Raw genomic sequence first — 21,140 nt, 5'->3', positions numbered from 1 at the left:
TATGTGGTGTTGGAAACTGGTAACTGGCAGACTTTTCACAGTGATAACTTTTATCAGTGAGTGCAGATGCGTACTCCTCCCTTTACAAGATAAAATGAAAACTTCCAGCTAATTGGATAGAAATAAGCCTGTGTATGTATGCACATGGCATGTTTATGAATAATTAAAGCAATAATTTTGCTAAATTTATTAGTTTATTAATAGCAGTTTCCAGTTTAAGGGTATATCTAATGACTGAGTTGTTTCAGTCAGTGAAACGTATGCCTTTAAAACTTTCCAGTTAGGAGCTGGTTTGCTGGTGTTTGAGCACCACCCAGTTGTGGGATGACATCATTATGCAAAGTAGTACACAGGCTGCCTTTAGCGTCTCTTCAAGGAAGTTTGCACAAGCACCTGGACTTGCACTTCGTGCAGCTAAGCTAAATACGTTAATCAATGTTCTGGGAATGGTAAAACTCAAGCATGGATTTCTTTAAAAAAATGGTGCCTTCCGTCATGTCAGGAGATGTTGTTTTGGATGTTGGAAGTACTATTTGCGAAAGTTCTCCTAAGCTGCTGAAAATGACGCGTACCAACCTGCTCTCCTTAGGGCAGACCATAGAAGATGACATTCATCTTTTGCATCCTAATTACAGTATGTATCTCTAAGTTTTTGGTTTTTTTTAAGTTCAAGGCAAGTGTAATTTATAAAAAAGTGTTTTGGTCAGCTTAGATTGTTGGGCCATGATATTTAAAAATGCTGCAAATAGTTTTCTGACATCGTAAGGTTTCTGTATTGTTTACTGTAGAAAGATCATTTTGTCCAATTCGTGGGTAGAATTGAGATCCATTAAAATGTATATCTGCACATTTTGCTGGACTGTTGTAAATATAGTAAAAAGAAATGTTGCATGACTCATGCGAAAGATGTAATCCTGCCATGTTGGATGCAACTCATGATCCTATTGCTTTATTGGGTATTGTTGTGCTTGAGTTCCAGCATCATGTCTTGCCTGATCATGGTAGAAACAAAATAAAAAAAAAATCTTCCAGTAGCACCTTAGAGACCAACTAAGTTTGTTATTGGTATGAGCTTTCATGTGCATGCACACTTCTTCAGATACACTGAAACAGAAGTCACCAGACCCTTATATATAGTGAGAGGGTGGGGAGGGGTATTACTCAGAAGTAACTGATCATGTAACTGATCATGGTAATCGTGTTCAGCTTGAAATTTTCTATTCTATTTTGTCTTTTTTCTCCCTGCCCTTTTTCTTGGTATGAAGCCTCATTTGAGAATGACAGCTTGTGATGACTTTGACCCTTAAATGTGGAATTAGTTGATGGTTTGGTTACATTGTTCCTTATAGCATGAGATTTCTGTGTGAAATCCAGTGAGTGTTTCTCTTTATGTATTTGAGCTCATTTGGTATGGCTTGAAAAGTGGCAAACAATTAAAAAATATAAATAGTGTCCAACATAAGGACCAGTAAAATCCCAATTACATATTTTTTAAGTCCACTCCTTGTTTCCTTTTTTATATTATAGCTAATACGGCTTGAATAATTACTTATTTTAGTCTCAACTGATTCTGGTAATCCAGTTTGTAGTTTTGGTTTTCTCTCCAGATAAATTTATAGCAAGTAATTTTGTTCATCAGTGTAATATTCCACATTTATGGTTTCAATACTTCTAATATTTGGTGCTAAGATTTTCTCCATTCTTTGCCAAAATAATCCATCCTATTATAAAAATATGGGTGACCAAACCCCTATGCTTTCTCTTCGCTTTTCTGTGAAAACAACTCAAGAATACATTTCTTGTCTAAATGAATTTAATATACTATTGAAATGGCAAACATTCTTAACAATATGGAAGGGAGGTATCTCATACTTATTGCAGCACAGGTGTGTGTTAGGAGCCTCAAGACAAAGAAATTCCAGTTTTCTGCATTAACCACAATCTTTCTAGGCAGTTGAAATAAACATAACTGACACTTTCCAATACTTAATCTTCTGTTGTTGAGCTCTCATGTACTCTGTATCATGAAACCTGAGGACATTATCACTTCCTCCCAAGGTTCCCAGTACTTCCACTTTGTCAATCAGTTCCTCCCTGTTTGTGAGGACCAGGTCCAAGACAGATGGCCTCCTTGTTGCTTCTTCCATCTTCGGAGAAATGAAATTGCCAGTGAGGCAATGGAGGAATTTGTTCGACCTTACATTCTTAGCAAAGTTTGAGTTCCAACAGACTTCTGGCTTGGAAGTCTATAGCAGACACCCACAGTAAGGTCACTGTTGTTTGCTCTCCTGCAATATTTCCTTATATACTCTCAGCTTGCCTTCCATGCTCCAGGCCATAGAATAACAGCACTGTATAGTTGGAAGGGACCCCAAGGGTCATCTAGTCCAACCCCTGCAGTGCAGGTCATGGATCTTTTCACAAGTGTACACACCCTTTACATATAATGCTGCTAGACCATTACTGTATGGTCCATTCCTTTTGAACAGATTATACCTCTTAATTTCTGCATTCCAGTCACAAGTCGTATTGTAGTTTTTTTGCCCTTTAGCAAGTTTCTGTAGCACCACTTCAGTTTCCTGAGCATCAATGAAGCTATTATCCCAAGTACCAGGTGGTCCCCTGTCATCTGTAATATTGCCTTCCCCCCACTCAGGATTTAGTTTAAAGCTCTCCTAATCAGGTTCATGAGACTCTTAGCAAACACATTCTTGCCAACCACTGTGATGTGCGACCTGTCTCTTGCCAGAAGTCTTTCCTCAAGGAAGCAGAGAGCATGGTCCAAGAAAGAAAAGGTAAGATTAGAACTAGGGATTTTTGATTTGCAGCTCAGCCACTACACTTTCACAGCTTTGTGAAGCCAGTATGTTTTGTATTTTAAGTAGAACGGCCTAGACAGAAATTATGCATCACTTTAACTGTGAAAAAGAGGTGTGTATCGGTTCTTGAGTAAATGCTGTATTTGGAGGGAAGTTTATTTTGGTGTGGACAGGTAACTCTAATGCATCAGTAATTCTATCATACTACTCAAATTCAAAAAGCTTAAGCTATGCTTTTGAACATGGTGTTGTCTAGCCATTGTGATTTTTTAAAATTTGTTATTACTAAATGCAGACATATTTGTGCTTTGATTCAATTTACCATCTTCTACTTGCTGAAATTCAAGCAACCAACTGCCTCTAATTCGATTTAAGGAACTGGGGTGTGTGGGTGTGGGTGTAAATTTTAGAGTCACAGCAAGCACTCCACTTATAAAAATAATTTAGTGTGAGGTTCACTGGCAGCTTAGTTTTCTTGTTAAACATAGTTTAAATTGAAAGTACTGCTAATCAGTTAGATTGAAGTGATGCTACTGTAACACAGTGAGACTGCAGGTGGCAATCTGCAGCAGTTAAAATGAAAGAGGTCTTTTAACATTTATGTTGGATGTACTCTAGCTTGGTTGAGCAATTGAGATAACAGGCATAAAGTACTCTAATCCTACAGTTGAAGATTAATTCTCTATTTGGTCTGTTTAAATGCCGCCAACTGGCTATGTCATTAGAAATTTCTCCAAATCGTTTCCATTACTACTATTGCAGAACTCTGTGAGGTAGGCATTTATGAAATGCAGATTATAGTATCCTACAATCATGCTTTTTACAATAGTAGACAGCAGCTGAATCCTCTTTAAATTATCTGCTTATTTCTATTTTTGTATCCTGATAATGGAATGAAGTGCTCTTCTAGCACACGCAGAGAACTGCTGAATTACCAGTGGGATGTTAATAGAAGATGGGGGTCTGACACAGGTAATGATTAAATGTGAAATATAACCCAACTTAAAAGTCTTGTTAATAGTTATCTGTTACGATATTTGTAGTAAAGTTATGTAAACTTGAATTAAGTATTAGACTGCTTGTTCTGTGTACAAGTAGCTTACTGATCAGCAATGGGAAGTTGCTGCTGATGGCCTTACAAAAGCTGAATTTAGGTTTATAGCCTGTACTTACTGACATAGGTATTGGTGAAAACCTGATCTTTTGCAAAAACTTGTAACAATAATAAAAAATGGAATTTTATTCCTAATTGTTTCATAAAGGGAGATATCTGTGCAACTTCAACCAATTATTGTTCTATTGTGTAAATGAAAATAATAATAATTTGTACCTAAGGATTATATGGAATTGATTATAGTAATGTGGTCTTAAAATAGATAACAGGGTAGTGCTTAATTAGAAGGGAATATTGGACTGAAAATATATGCTAGAAGGATTTGTTCACCTATTAAATTGATGTCATTGGTAACTGTCTTCAAAATTCAGAGTACTTGTGCAAAAAACCTTAAGGCCATCTGTAAAAAAAAAATGAAGGGAAGGTGCTGTGGGAAGAACTAAGCATGTTGCATTGCCTATTTTTGTAGATTCATTTTTATTTACAAACAGTATCTACAAATATTGGGTCTTAGTTCTTCATCTCCTTGTACTCTTTGGAGATGTCAGTCAATATATTAGTTTTGGACATAAGTTGTTACAACTGTAGCATTATAAACAAAGTACAAAGGGAAAAAATTAACTTCAGGATAGTTAACAGTGTAGTCTCCCACTGCTGGCTGTTGTAAAGGTACATAAACTTATTCCTAATCTTTCCAGCTACCGTTATGGGCAGTGCTGCCTGATAGGTAACAAATTTAGTCAGATTGGCAAGGGTGTAGCTAGCAACCTGAGTCTGTAAGTCCTGATTGCTTTTTGTTGGTGTCTCACAGTAAGTCTCTTTTGAGGAACACTGCAAACAGTAATGTGAAGTACCGGTAGGCCTATATTGTGCAATTCCCTCAATTGTACTTCGGCAATGTGCATTTTATTGACAACCCACCCTATCTGCCATCCATGATACCTGAAATGGGATGTATAAGCTTTTGAAAGTATATTCCTGAGAACGGTCCACCACTGCCGTTGGCACTGAGTTTAACCATAAAAACTGTATGGGCTAGCAAATAACCTCCAGATAACTACAAGCAATCCCATAGAAGTCATAGGTTGACTGAAAGAGTTATGCCCTTTTAAAGTGAACCATCTAGCGTATGTACTGTACAGGACTGTTCCTGAAAGCTGTAAAGAAATACACTCAAGTATGAATGCATCTCATTAAATGTGTCTTCGCTCTTGAAAATAGGTGGGGAACTGGTTATAGCTGGTGGGTCAGATCCTGACCTCCCCTACTTTTGGCAGATGGGCTGGGCAATATCAGCTTTTCAACATCACGGTGTATTGCCAGCTAAACATCGCAGTTTGGTGGTATACAGCAATATTGAAAAAACAGCTGCATTGGCCTCTGCCTGTAAGGTGCCGGATGAAACTGCCCCAGCTCTAACCGTGGAAGCTGAGGTGCTTTCACCCAGGTGCTTGTGGGCTGGGACAACACAGCTTGCTTACTCAGCTCAGCTAGGGATCAGAAAGGTTCTCCCTCCCCAACTGAGCCAGCCCTGAAACCCCCATACTGCTATGTGCTAGCAGGAGCCAATGCCAGGCTGAAGGCTATTTTTTATTTTATTTTATTTTATTTTATTTTATTTTATTTTATTTTATTTTATTTTATTTTATTTTATTTTATTTTATTTTATTTTATTTTATTTTATTTTATTTTATTTTATTTTATTTTATTTTATTTTATTTTATTTTATTTTATTTTATTTTATTTTATTTTATTTTATTTTATTTTATTTTATTTTATTTTATTTTATTTTATTTTATTTTATTTCCCACCCATCTGGTTGGGTTGCCCCAGCCACTCTGGGCAGCTTCCAACACAGATGATGATGATGATGATGATGATGATAACAACAACAACAACATCATCATCATCATCAAACATTAATAGTAACAATCAGATCCTATATAAAAAGTCACAATAACTGTAAAATAATCAAGTTATACCAAATAAAGCAATATGCAGTAATGCATTAGAATCCAATAGTAAACACTAAAATTAAACACCAGCAGGTAATAATTAAACAGTTAACTGCTCGGCTGATGTAAGCCTGGCACACTTCCTTAGCTGAATAGTTTAAAGAACAAGCTGTATCATGCCTTGCCAATACAGCTTGTTTCTCCCTCTGTGCAATGTCAGCTTCACTCAGCAGTATATCGCTGCTGAAAGTGCTGCCGCTCCTGAGTCCCTCTGCTTGCAGCGCCCGCTGGAGGAAGGAACTCTTGACTGCCTCCAGCAGACGCTGCTAACAGAGGAACTCAGGAGCAGTGGTGGTTTTACCAGCATTGCAGTCTGCTCTTCATACTGATCCTGGGTGATATATCAATCACCCAGGCCTACCCACTTGTCAGTCATCTATCACTATGCCATCAGTTGAAGCAGTTTCCTTTGGCCGTGTGGTTTGAGATCAGACAGTGTTGGCAAAGCTTCTGGGATTTGCAGGTGCTGCTGGTCAATGATGCTTGAAAACCTTGCAGGGAGCTGTGTCTTTACCTACTCTGCACTTGATGCCACGTATATGAGATCATATGTGGGGCTGGTGGATATGGCTTGGGGAAAACTTGCAGGCCAAATTAGGTTCATGGACCGAAGGTTTGCCATCACTGCTTTAAGATGTTGGTCATCACCTTTTCTGTGACAGTGAGTTCCACAACTTTGGTATTGTATAGAAAGTTGTTGCCTCTTCTTAACCATATAATGGAGCCTACTTCTCCATTCTCTGGAGGAAGAAGCAAGGTAGGGATTAATTGATAATTTATTAAACAAATACCAGTAATTTGTCATCTAGGAATTGCGTATCTCATGTGGTTGTGATTTTTCAAATATGTGTGCTTTGGTCATAAGGATTTTATTTTGAAGCCTATAATTATTTTGTTCAAAGTAATATTTAGTGCCTCATGGCTGTATTTCTGCTTTTCAAAATATATATATATTGTATTCCGAGTTCTCCAACAAGGAGCCAAATGAAATCTATGATTACATTTTAACCTTCTTTCAGAATTGCTTTTGTCTGTTTTGTGGGGACGAAGTAACAATAAATGTAGGTACTGTATGGAGGTGAACTAAATACAGTATTTGCCTCTTCTGTGACTTCTTTCTCTCCTAAGTGGGCACTGTTTAGGAAATGAGATATGAAATATTGCATTAAGTACTTTTAGAAAGCTCATAGCACGGTTACAGTGCCCCTCCCATTCCATTAACTGTCATAATCTCCAATAGATTAAGCAGGAAGTTGTATGCATTTTCAGGGGAATGTTGAGAAGTCTCTGCTTGTGCACAGACTGTTGGGAATAGAAAGAATGCATTTATATACTTTTTGTGGGGGGGGGGGAAGCAGTCCTGATGTTGGTGTCTATTAGAGCATAATACTTCATTTTCAGTTTGCAAGTAGGCAGTTCTTTTCCCCACTATCCATTTTATTATTAGAGTTACTGCAATAAATTGTACGTAAAGTTCCAAACTCTCACTGGCCTGTGTTTACTAAGAACAAGGTGACTAACTAACAGCTAATATCTGAATAGCTTTCTTCTATTTTTGTTTCTGGTGTGTGGGATTGGTTTGTGTCAGCACAGAGAAATATGAGGATCCTGAAGGGCATCCTGTCTTGACAAGCATGTAAGCTCTCTCCCCCCCCCTCCATACTGGAGAGTTCATCTGCATTCAGCAGCATTTCTACTATAGTTGTGCGTCACTCGGAGACTGCATGGTAATGAAGCGCTGATGCTGTGGGCCAAACTCTGTTGCCTGCAAGCAAAAAAGGATGACTGTTAGGAAAGCCGTATCACCAAAACTGTAGCTGCCGGTGGTGCTGCTGCAGCAGCTCTCTGAGACATGATGTTGAGCCTCCAGGATTCTGTGCTTTTTGAAATTAACATTAAATCCCTGCTAAAGTCATGGAGCAGCAGCTGTAAGTATATTATCTTGACTGAGACAGCTACATCATGCGTGTTCCTCCTTGCATGCTAATTCTTGAATGTTAAGCTGCTGAAAGACAGACTATTTTGTGTAAGACAAATGGGAGAGATAGATAAGTACAGGCAACTAGAATATCTGCTTCCTAGTTCCCATGCAAAACCCTCCAAAACATTATCTTTAATTTCTAACTCTGTGTGTGCATGGGAGATGGGGGTGGGTAGGCTTTTTGCTTTCATTTGGAATGGTTATTTGCAAAAATAGAGGTGACAGTTTCTAGATCTTAGGCTCTGCAGCAGATCTGCTCAGTACTATTCCATAGTTCTCTTCAGCACAAAATGCTTTTGAAGCAAAATCAGAGGTCTGCAGACCATGAATAAGTTGCACATTAACATACTTACAGGTGAACTGTTTAGTCAATATAATTTATCCATAATAAGCAAAGAACATTTCATTGTTAACATTCTATAGTTGAATCCCAGCTTTTTGCTGTGCATTTAGACAAACTAATTGAAGTGAGCAGAAGTAGGTTTCTAGCTAAAAAGCCTGAAACACTAATCCTTAACTTGGTGATTCCCAAATTAGAGGATGGGCCCCTACTTGGGTATATGGTAACTCAAAGGTTCCTGGGATGGCTGCATCCTGAAGCAGATTGAGCCAATCATTCCCTTTAGCAGGAATTGAATGCCCCCTGACAGCATAAGTGCAGTCACGAAACAAATTGTCCAAACATAATTTTGGAGATGAAGAGGGATCAAGGGATCAAAAACTGCTGCTTTGCTGTTCAGATTTTTTTGTGAATGGTTTTAGGAGTCTGTCAGAGAAATCCTCTTCTGGTGACAAAGTTGGAAATTAGTCCCTTAGTCACAGATCATCTTGTACAACAACATACTATTTGTACATGACTGCATGCAAGGATCTCATGTATGAAAGAGGTGGTTGGCCCTTCCTTTTAAGTGTGAGTAGGTGAGAGTAGAAATCAGCAACGTGAGAAGTCAAGACAGAGTTCAGAAACTTTTAGGATCTCTGACTCAGTTTATCTGTTTGGATGATAGTTTAGTTCATAGAACATTGGTCTGACACTTTTATATTATCTGTGATGTATATATTGGCAATTTTCAAATAACCATTGCATGGCAACATGAAATAACATTAGAAAGAAGAGCTTTTTCAAAACTTGGAGGTAAGCTTTCCTTTTCTAGAATCAATTATAATTTGTTTCAAAGTGTGCAGAGCTTCTGCTCTGATACATTTTCCTTTTATTTAACTTACTCCAGCAGTACATTGTGTAGAATGATACTCAGTTTGAATATATTCAAATACCGATTTTTGTATTGCTCATTGAGCCTTGTAGGTTATATAGCATTAAACATTCAACAGGTCACTTAGTAGATTATTTTGAACCATTCACATGTGCCAGGCTGTGTTAGTATTGTGGATCATGGATACAGAGCAAGTTGAAAACAGTAAAAAAGTGATTCATGGTAGTAGAAGCTAGTAACATTTTAAATATCTGCTTTCAGTTTGTATATGAACAATCAAAGCTCAAATGTATTCCTTTTAACAACCCAGAGGAGATTTGAAACAATTGAAAGATGTTCCTGATTTATATATACTGTCTTGAGGTGTGTTAAACATATTTTTGAAACTTTTGCTATTTTCTTTAAGGTATGTTTTGCTATGCATGCTGAGGCTGCTTGTGGTTCTTCAGATATTCCATATTACCGTATATACCCGAGTATAAGCCGACCCGAATATAAACCGAGGCACCTAATTTTCCTACAAAAACCTGGGAAAGCTTATTGACTCAAGTATAAGCCGGTTCACCTTTGCCGCTATGGAGGAGGAGGAGGAACGAGCAGCCCGAAAGCAGCCCTTTGGGCTGCTCCTTCCTTTTCTTCCTTTGCCAAGTTTGCATTTATGTGAGCAGTTCAGGAATGGAACAAACTGCCTGGGGAGAGTAAAGAACCGCCGTTCTTGTACACTTCTTAAGGAATGGTTGACTGGGGAGAGCGGGTGGTGGCACGAGTGGAGAGAAAGGGCTTCTTTCTCGCCGCCCCCACCACCCGCCTCACTCGAGTATAAGCCGAGGGCAGCTTTTTCAGCACAAAAAATGTGCTGAAAAACTAGGCTTATACTCAAGTATATACAGTATATATGTCCCCTCATAAGTATACACCAAAGGCAAGTTATTTACTGATTGTACTGCTGCCTATAAATTTAGGTCTCTTGTCATTACTTATGGGTTATCCTGGATGGATCTTTTTTCTGGTCCAATAGAACTGTTCTTAAGATATAAAACAGTATTCTGTATTACAGGGATTTCAGGTCTTAATAGTTTCTTTCCCCTATGAGCAGCGGAGAAAGAAAGATTACACAGTAGTGGTTCTTGCTGTGAGATAGGTCACCTTAGGGAGATATGGATAATTTCTGGAATGGATGCAATTTATTTCCTACCACTTCCTCTCAGTATGCCTTGATGAGGTTTGGAAGACCAAAGTGCTAACCTTTGCAATCTACTATAATATTGGAAGATTATGTGCATTATTCTTCCTGTTTGTTATCAGAATTAAGGAAGACTATTCCACTTTTTCTGGTTTTGCTTTATTCTACTTTCCTTGACATCTCTCCTTCCAGTGACCTTGAAATATATTATGGGTCTATATGGTTCCATTTGGTCAGTTTTGTTTTCTTTGCTTTATCTGAGATTCAAAATATCAACAGTTTGGTTTCATTAAGTTCAGGAAGATTTCTTCAAGGATGGGATTGGCTCATCCTGAATACTTTGCATTATTATGCTTATTTAGGCTATAATTTTCTAAACCAGGTTATTCATTTGCTCTAGTCTGTACATTACACTATAATTGCAAAGTACTTATTTTACTTATTTGAAAACTATATGTAATATAATCCTGTTGGTGGTAATGTAGCTCCCTGAAATTCCTAATGGTTGCTCAGAAGTGAGTGCTTTTTTAAATACAAATGTTCCTTTTAAATGGGGTACAGTGTGACATTTTCTATTGTATAATTTACACAGAATGACAATGGGATATAGTTAGTGTTATAGCTACATATTGAGAGACCGTATCCAGCTACTTCAGTCAATGAGATTTCTTGTTACAAAAGGAAATCCCAATGTACTTTTGGTTTTTTATGATATCCCTTCTATGAGTATGTATGCTTGAATGTATACACTCAAAACACTGCTTCATCTCACTGTTGTTGTTTTTTTAAAGGCTTGCTTAGCTGGCAGAATGGTGTTGCAATGCTGGCTAGGGTTTGATTGTAGCTGCACTTTTTTTCTTTCACTAACAACAATGAAGTGACATTCATATGGCCTAGATTCAGGGTGCTGTGTCTCTGCCAACAGTTTGAAGCATTCTTTTTACATTGAGTCAGGAACATTCTGTTAAACCAGCTGTGTAGTGAGAATATTTAGCAGATAAGTATCCCCTTATTTCATTCATAACCTTAGCAAAGGATGGTATTTTACTAGTTTGTTTTCACTAGTGTACTAGCAAATGTCACATTTAACTTTTACAAATGGGCAATTTTGATAGATTCTACTTACGGTAGCTTTTTGCTATGTATATTTCAATCTTTAATGTAATTTATTATTTTTCTCCCCCTCCCCCTTATATTCAGTAGCACTTCTAAAACATGAAGTGCTTCAAAACTATTCACTTCAAATCTGTGAAGTAACTTAGACTGGGGGAGTGTGACCTCTCCAAGGGTATTTACTGGTACTCAATTTTATAACTGAGCAAGTACTGTACAGTAGTTTAAATGGATTGTTTGCAAATTTTCACTCTTCTTCCCTTTATTGTGCTTAATAATAATAATATTTATACCCCACCCATCTGACTATGTTTCCCCAGCTTCTCTGGACGGCTTCCAGTTCATATAAAAACATCAAACATTAAAAACTACCCGATACAGGGCTGCTGACAAATGTTTTCTAAAAGTTATGTAGTTCATCTCCTTGACATCTGATGCAAGGGCATTCCACAGGGAGGGTGCCACTGCCGAGAAGGCCCTTTGCCTGGTTCCCTATAACTGCACTTCTTGCGGTGAGGGAACTGCCAGAAGACCCTCAGAGGAGGACCTCAGTGTCCAGGCTGAATGGTGGGGGTGGAGATGCTCCTTCACGTATACTGTGCCGAGGCCATTTAGGGCTTTAAAGATCCGCACCAACACTAGTTAGCAGGGATGTGTGGATAAGCATGACGGGAAGTATGAAGCATCTATCTGAAATGATATTTCATACCAGTACTTTCTGCCATCTTCATTGGTTTCCAGGCCAAATTCAAAGTGCTGCTTTTGACCTTTAAAACCCTTCACAGCTTAGGACCAGGTATCTGAAGGATTAAGTGTTCTAGTTCAAAAGGCGGGGGGAGGGCATCATATGGTAAAAAAAGAAAGAAAAAGAGGCTATATCTTTTGCGGAATTATTTTATATACTGGTAATTCCAGAGGAAGAAGTTTTTTATCAAGTGGTACCAATTTCAGCCATGTACCTTATAATGTAATTAATGGTTCCTGTTACCCCTTTTTGGTGCTGTCTGAAAAGGGGCTCACCCCAAGTGTAGTTAGCTTTAGTGTTAGTCATTTACAATAATATAATTATGATAAAGTACCAGTTATAGATGCAAATTACTTGACTATAGTTCTTCCTAAGTTGTGTTCAGTAGTATACTTATTTCCTACTCAATATGATCCTCCACTTTGGGCCACTCTTCTTGTAACTTGTTGCTTGATGTGAACTTGATAACTCCATTCTTCTGAGCATTTTTACTCATAAGACAAATAAGTAAATTATATTGGAGAGCTGTTGCAATGTGTACTGCTGCTACTAAATGTGTTGATATAAATACTGTATTGATTATAAAGAACATCACAGTTAGTGATATCTAACATTTGTCGTACTTTGTGTATGGGTCTACTTTGAGTATGGCTAATGTTTGATCTTCCCCAAGGTTTTGGGACTTGAAGCTTTAATGTGTATTTGAGACATTAGTCTTTAATGTTTCCAGACAAACAATGAATAACCGTGAATATAAAGGTACTCTGCTTTTCTATGCATAACATGGCTTTATTATACTATGTGAGTAACATAGAATGCAGAGATGCGAAACTACCAGTTGAGGCTGTCCAACAGTTGAAATGTTCATGGTCATTCTCTGCTTATCATTCCAACTCAACTGAGTTAAGTGTCAGAGATTACACTGCCAAAAGTGCAATGGGCTGTAGGTCCCTGTCATTTGCCTGTTATTCTTTCTGGACTCATTTACATTTGTAGAGAGAGCTTTACAGTGGTGCCTCGGGTTACGAACTTAATTCGTTCCGGAGGTCCGTTCTTAACCTGATACCGTTCTTAACCTGAGGTACCACTTTGGCTAATGGGACCTCCCACTGCTGCCGCGCAATTTCTGTTCTCATCCTGAGGTAAAGTTCTTAACCCGAGGTACTACTTCCGGGCTAGCGGAGTTTGTAACCCGAAGTGTTTGTAACCCGAGGTACCACTGTATATGCGTTATAACATTGTGACACCAGATGGTGCTGTGGAGTCCTCTCCTTCGCCAACGTGATTTCCCTAAAGTTTACAACACGTTTAACTGAAATGCTTTTTTGATGTGTCTAGATCCAGCCTCTGTCTTAGCTTTCCACAACAGTATACCTACTGATTTGCTCTGTAAGTCAGGGGTAGTCAACCTTTTTATACCTACCCACCCACTAATGCATCTTTCTTGATGGTAAAATTTCCTTACCGCCCACCAATGCTCGATGGAAGGAGGATTCAGCTTGTGCCGTAGAACCCCCTATACCGCCCACCTAGAATCCTGAAACGCCCACTAGTGGGCAGTAGGGAACAGATTGACAACCTCTGCTGTAAGAAGAAGAAACTGCTTTATGCTACTTTTTAAGCTGGTTTATTTTTAAATGTATGTTGTGCATCACCAAAGGTCCTATTCCATGCAAATGTCTAATTTAATCTGCCTCTTTCTAAGTGGACTTTACAATTTCATGCTGCACTTCGAAGCAAAATGTAGCTGTGCACATCACTATATAAAATATCTGCACATACTCCTTAGGTGTGGCCTTGTTACAAATTTCTCTATACTGTACATTAAAAGAAGATAATGTTTTCATTGTTTTGTTTCTTTTAGTATACTGATATTTGATTATTAAATTTGACCATGTGTTCTTTCTTTCCTGAAATGAGCTGTAACCTATGGAATGGATTCTAAGGCATTTATCTAGTTTTGTACCATTTGCCAGTAGCTGCCGTTGGTAGCAAATCTCATTTTCTCTTAAGTTGTGTCAGTTTGTGTCATTGGCTATCTCCCAGTCCCTGCCCCTTAGATCAGCTCTGCAAGCTGCTGTTGACTCCTTTGAAGCGCATCGGCAGTCAGTGGAGCAGATTATGGGATAGTTTCAGTATCTGAAAGACAGATGATTACTGTCAATGCTAAAGATAATTTACCTCCAAGGGGAAAGATGTTGGATATTGTTATGTTGAATAGAGATTACAGAAAGAATCGGACATTTTCTTAGTTTTTCCTCTTTCTTTGAAGTGTTGACTAACTTTAAGCTGATAAACTTTCTTTCTTAAGCTGATAAACAGTGAATATTCTACAACCTAGAGGGACGTGGGTGGTGCTGTGGTCTAATCCACTGAGCCTCTTGGGCTTGCTGATCGGAAGGTTGGTGGTTCGAATCCGCGCAACGGGATGAACTGTTGCTCTGTCGCAGCTGCTGCCAACCTAGCAGTTCGAAAGCATACCAGCCCTTTGTATAGGTGGTTTTTTTTTCTCAGGGTTGCTGATCAGATTGACTGAATTGAAAGGCATGTTATAGAGTGCACCAGTTTATACAGGGCTAAACGTATAGTCTCTACAGTACTTTTGAATGTGGAATAAAACTCTTGTTTCAGTTTTGCACTGAAGTGGCTGGAAACATTCTTCTTACGTTGGGCCTTGAAATATCTGATATATTTTTAATTACAAAGACGGAATATAATTACAATGAGGAAATAGCATTAAATCATGAGGTTTTTACTTTATTTACAAAGCCCCAAAATGGTTACAAAGAATGAAATGGTCAGTTGGTGGAAAATACAGCAAAAGGCATGATTTACCTAAAGAGCCCAATCAGCGGAAACCCTTCGCAGGGGCTTCTGGTTGCTCAGTGGAGCTCCTTCCCCTCCTCCCCTATTCATTTTTTGTTGAACTGACCAATGACAATTTCCTAAAATTAAACTGTCCTAAAATTAAACTGTCCAAATAGTTATGCTATCATACACAATGTGGTTAATTCTCTACTACTGTTACTGCAAATACACGATCTTAAATTGAATATGATTTTTTTAAATCAACCAATTAAAAATTCAGAAGTACATATGCACACCTCTGAGAATATATAGGAAGGTTTTATAAATAGTAAGATTTTGGCATGTAGTACCATGGGCTGGTGAACTAAGTTGAAAAGTTTTAAGACTAACCAATGCCTTTCATCGGAGAGTAAAATGCTAGATCACAATACTTCCTGACTGTTCAGGGTTGAGTAACTGAAGTACCATAATGGGAGGAGATAGGTTTTACTTTATGTCTGCTAGATTTTAATGATTAATATAATTCAGTTGTGAAATGGCTCAAATTAAAAATGTAGGTACTTTGCCAGCTTCTGTGTAATCCTCTGATAAGATTTGCATGACCCACTGATTGGTCCTGCCCTACTGCTTGACGGAACACTCCTGTATTACTAATCTGTAAATGCAAAGTAAATAAGAGCCATGAGTTAATACCATCTGGGTTGACACTATTTTGTTGAAAAGTCCCATGCTGATAGCACTCACAGTTGGCATGGAGATGTTACACATGATAGTTTGAAATTATATAGAGACCATGGACCGTGTTTTAGCCTTGCCACATGGAAGCAGACATGTTGGTTTTGCTATAATATATGAAGTTAACCTAATAAATTCATTTTTGTAGTTAAAAATGCTTTAGCCAGCTCTAAGGTACTGATTTTATTTTAGTTGAGCTAATTAAATCCTGTGTCCATCATGAAACTTAAGATGTTGTACACAGAATTCCTAGGTAGTTCTTCTCTAGGCACTAAGTAGACTCAAACCTACTTCACTTCAACAGGTACCTGCATCATGTGACCTCAGACAACTCTTTGGGACTTCAGATTTTCCCCCTCAGCTGTTTAAATATTGAAATTCAATTTCTAAATAAAGCAATTGTATTACAATAAATAGTCCACCTGTGTTGTACATACCGGTAGCTGCTAAGCGGATTTTACTCGAAGGAGGGTGAGACTGTTTTGTCCTGGTAGCATGCTACAAAAGCTTCCTTCTTCTTCTTCTTCTTCTTCTTTTTTTTTTAAACAAAATTTTATTAGCATTTTCATAATATAACACAAACCCAACCCCACACCTACAAATACAAAAACAAATACAAATACAAATACACATAAAGTCAGGATTCTTCTTCTTGTTTATATACCTTACACACAAAAAAAATTCTAGTTCTGAATCTTGACATTTGACTTCCCCCGCCTTTTCACCTTCGGTTTTAATTCGATATACTATTTCCTTAACAACTTTTTTCTATAAAAAGATTTAACTTTACTTAAAAAAAAGAAAACATACTTGTCTCAATCTTTGCATTGTAACCTAAATCATAACCAAATATTCTTATAGCTAAACTTATTTCTTCTGTCCTTTATCATGCTGCTTTTAACTTAAAATTCAATATCTCCTTGCTTATTTAAAATAAACTTGTAATTAACAAACTTCACACTCCGATTTCGGATACCATGGCAGACCATTTAAATTATACATTTAATACTTCAACCCACTCCCCCTCTATCCATTGTCTTTTTCTGTCTTTCTCCACAGCCAAATCTCCCTTTATCTTCCTCTGAGTGTCCACAGATCCAGGCAGCGTCCACAACAAACCCAGCATCGAGCCTCAGGGCGTTCCTCATCTCCGTTCTGGGGTCCTCCGATTCTTTTCCTCCTTCTTCTTGTAAAAATCTTAATTCCATGTCCCTTGCCCCCGAGCTGCCACCTCGGGGTCTGGATATTGTAAATTTTCCCGTTTCAGGTTCCTTTTCCTTTCGGGTTCGCCCAGCCATTTCAGACCATTCTCCAAGCGCCCCTCCCAGCTCTTTGCCAAGGCTTGATTCCATTGTGTAAAACTTTTGAAAGGCCTCCTCTGTGGAAAGTACATCCTTTTTATGAATAATTCCACTCAAGACCTGTAGTTTCCGATTAAGCAATTCCATCTGCAAGATAGTGAGCATTTCCTCATCCCTTAAATCAGAGTTCGATGCCAGTGCAATCACAAAGTCCAGCATTTTAAGAGAGAGGGTGAGTATCAGATTTCAGTTCCTGTCTCTTCCTTCCTTTGTTTCAATTTTTTCCCACGACAAACCAAGTCGCCGCCATTTCTCCGAAGCCGGAGTATAAAGACCAAAACTTCAAACGGAGATATTTTTTCCCCAGTTAACCCCCGAAGGGAGATCTCAACAGACTCAGTTTTCAAATTCCAAGTACTTTCTATTGATTGTTGTAGCAGCAGTCACTTAAAGGGTTAATCTCTTTCCCCACTCGAAGGGAGGGAGGCGGGCTGCCTTTCTTCTTTCCCCCAGAGCGTTCCAGGAATACAAAGAGTCAGTCAATTACTCACAGCCTCTGGGTTCTTATCAGCTCCTTAATGACAGGTAGAACTTAGACGCTCATCACAGGCTTTGTCGCCGCATTTCCATCCCGGTTGAGGCATGTCCCCTATAGCCCGGCTCCGTCGTCCCTTCACCCCCACTCCCCCTTTACAGGGGGCGCGGGGGAAGGGTTCGGAGCCACAACGGGCACAGCCGGGGAGCCCAGGGTGCGGGACGCTCTTCCCGCACCCCAACCGGAGCCCCGCTATGCGGCTGCAGGGCCCCTGACCCCCGGGATGAACTGGGTGCTTCGCAGCCGAAGCAACCCACGACCACCCATAATGGCGTCAGCCGCCGGAAGCCCAAAAGCTTCCTTCTTCATGAGCCCCACGTCATCATATTAAGAAAGAATAAAGTTGTTAAATTATATGAACACAATACATTCTTGGAGATGACTGTATGTTTGAATATATATAATAAATGACAGATACATCTACAAGAGGAGGGGGCACAATCACTATAGAGCGTGGGAAGCCAAGGTGGTGATATCTAAGTGTCGTTGCACAACTTGCTCCCAGCAGCTCAGGCCAGCAAGGTTGTGATAAGAAAGGAATGATGGGAATCTTATAGTTTAGCAGCATGCAGAGGGCACTATGTTGGCTCCCCCTCATTTAGAACAATGTTTAGTGGGAAGAAATTGCAATGAAAATCCTCATGATTACATATTTTTACATGGCTGTTTATTTGTATATATTTGAAAAAAAATTATATGGCTGTTTTATGATGGCCTATATTTGTAATGCCTAATAAAGGTTTGGAGAAGTAGTAAGTAGAGTGAAATTAAAAGTGGGTGGGAGGCGGAGACTGTCATAGGAAATGTAATAGGAAATAGAAAGTAACATACACTTCCCAAACATAATAGAAGGCAAGAGGAGATGCAAAAAAGAAATAAAATTTATATTAACTGGAAACAAAACTTAATGCACATTGAGAGGAACCGAATTCTGTTCATGGGGCAGCAGGGAAAAAGGCAAGAGAGAGCATAAGGGAATAGAGTTTGAACAGATTTGTATGTGTTGTGTACTAGATCAAGCCTCCCACTTCTGTGTGCATTGGTGTTTTTAAGCACACAAAGCTGTAATTTGCATGCATACCTGCTCCAAACAATTGCTGCATGAAGTATGCTGCTGCTCTTGTGTAGTTTTCCTGTGGTTATGCATTTGTGGGGGTACCCTGGCTTGTAGGTCAGTGCAGGCAAAGAAGAGATGGGCAGTGGAACAAGTAGGGAAATGTAACCAAAAAGAGGCATTATCAAGTTCCCTAGAGCAAAGATTGTACATAACATAACCCATGACAGTTTAATGAATAACAAACTGTGTCCCTCCCTCCTTGGTTCTTCTGTACTATAAAGATTTGAACTTTGATAAGCAAATGCTACGTAATGTAATTATGACCTTTACTGTTGAAAAATAATTGGTTAAGTAATAGCTGAAGTTACAGGATTACCTGTGTAGTATATGTGAACTCAATGAAGTGAAAATACACAGAGAGACAATTATTAGGGACAAACCACATTTTCCTTATGGACCAACATGCTTCATGGAATCATACAGTTGGAAGGGACCCTGAGCATCATCTAGTCCAATGCAGGAATATGCAGCTGCACTTTAGGGCAGCCTTTCTCAACCTTGGGTCCCCAGATGTTTTTGGCCTACAACTCCCATCATCCCTAGGTAGCAGGACCAGTGGTCAGGGATGATGGGAGTTGTAGGCCAAAAATATCCGGGGACCCAAGGTTGAGAAAGGCTGCTTTAGGGCATCAAACCTGCGATCTTGGCATTATCAGCACCATGCTCCAGCTGAGCTATCCCTGGTGCTTCTTTTGCTTTTTATACGAAACAGGTAAATCTGAACATTTATCAAGAAAGGTTCAGAATTTCTGCTAGTATGTGAATAAGTTATTTCTTATACTTTATTAACTTATGTGCCACAGTGCATTCCAGTGCTAGATGCATGGTTGCAACCTGAGATCTTAGTGGTAGTCTTAATATGTTTTGGAAGGAGTGCAGTTGTCACTGAGTTTAATGGGACATAGTCCCTGCTATGCTTATATAGAGGTAAAGCTAAAACTGATTTCCCCCCCTTACAATGTGTACAGAGACCCCCTCCCCCACAGATTTCAGCTGAAATTGTCTGTTTCCACAGCTAAAAACTATTGGAATCAGGACAAGTAGATTTTTCCATGTCTACAAAAAAGTGCACTCAAAGTAAGTCTGAACTGACTCCAAAGTCTACTACCAGAAATTTCACAAATGGCCTTTCAGAAGATGCACAAGTACTTAAGTTTTGATTGACTTCCTACTTCCATATCAGCCTGCCCATTCACTGGCCATACAGCATGATAAACCAGTCTTAAACCATGGTTTAATGGTGATCCTGTCTTGACTCTTTCCTTTGCTGTGCAGGGCTCCACCTGGCTCAAACATGCCATACTATGGCTTATTGTGTCCTCTGAACCTGGTCTGCAAACAATGAGCAGCAAGCCAGAAATAAATCAGAAAGAATGGCCCCTAGGGAGAGGCAAATTCAGGATTAAAACGTAGTTTAAGACAAACTGATGCTTATCATGACGTGCAGACAAGGCCACTGAGATAGTTGTCAGAGGCTTCTCTCTGGGTTGCTCTTGCTGACTAAAGTATGACACATGGTAACCCGCAAGAGGGCTGTCTGTCGGATACTCACCCTGAGGTGGGCTGCATGCGCTCACTTTACTTCCACTATGCTCTCTTTTTGATACTGGGTAAACACATGCTTATTTGGTATTTGGTCTGAAGCTCAACATCAAAAAAACTAAGATCATGGCCACTGGTCCCATCACCTCCTGGCAAATAGAAGGCAAAGAAATGGAGGCAGTGAGAGATTTTACTTTCTTAGGCTCCGTGATCACTGCAGATGGTGACAGCGGTCACAAAATTAAAAGACGCCTGCTTCTTGGGAGGAAAGCAATGACAAACCTAGACAGCAATTAAAAAAGCAGAGACATTACCTTGCTGACAAAGGTCTGTATAGTTAAAGCTATGGTTTTCCCAGTAGTAATGTATGGAAGTGAGAGCTGGACCATAAAGAAGACTGATCGCCGAAGAATTGATGCTTTTGAATTATGGTGCTGGAGGAGACTCTTGAGAGTCCCATGGACTGCAAAAAGATCAAACATCCATCCTTAAAGAAATCAGCCCTGAGTGCTCACTGGAAGGGCATATCCTGAAGTTGAGGCTCCAGTACTTTGGCCACCTCATGAGAAGAGAAGACTCCCTGGAAAAGACCCTGATGTTGGGAAAGATGGAGGACACAAGGAGAAGGGGACGACAGAGGATGAGATGGTTGGACAGTGTTCTCAAAGTGACTGGCATGAGTTTGACCAAACTGTGGGAGGCAGTGGAGGATAGGGGTGCCTGGCGTGCTCTGGTCCATGGGGTCACGAAGAGTCGGACACAACTGAACAACAACAAATACATGCTTTATTTATCTAGGTTCTTCAAAGTATTTTTAACCCTGGGCTGAACAGTTTTAACTGCTATTTTTAGTTCTGT

General features: G+C 39.2%; 1 protein-coding gene across 9 annotated transcripts in view; it reads left to right on the top strand.

Moving 5' to 3' along the window:
- Positions 1–220: 220 nt before the first annotated feature.
- The window catches only part of FRYL (FRY like transcription coactivator), a 114,175-nt gene continuing 93,255 nt past the window's right edge, over positions 221–21,140 (top strand). For 2 of the 9 annotated variants that reach the window (XM_033159640.1, XM_033159635.1), the window contains exon 1: positions 222–634. In XM_033159640.1, the coding sequence (XP_033015531.1) occupies positions 463–634 (172 nt within the window). In that variant the 5' untranslated portion in view covers positions 222–462. Of the gene's footprint in view, positions 635–3,338; positions 3,792–21,140 lie in introns of those variants that run through there. The other 7 variants (XM_033159638.1, XM_033159637.1, XM_033159642.1 and 4 more) reach the window with 5 other exon arrangements.

The sequence above is a fragment of the Lacerta agilis genome, chromosome 9 (assembly GCF_009819535.1).
Source record: "Lacerta agilis isolate rLacAgi1 chromosome 9, rLacAgi1.pri, whole genome shotgun sequence".
Taxonomy (NCBI): Eukaryota; Metazoa; Chordata; class Lepidosauria; order Squamata; family Lacertidae; genus Lacerta; species Lacerta agilis.
The sequence above is the reverse complement of the archived record's forward strand: the minus strand, read 5'-3'. Positions and strand labels throughout refer to the sequence as shown.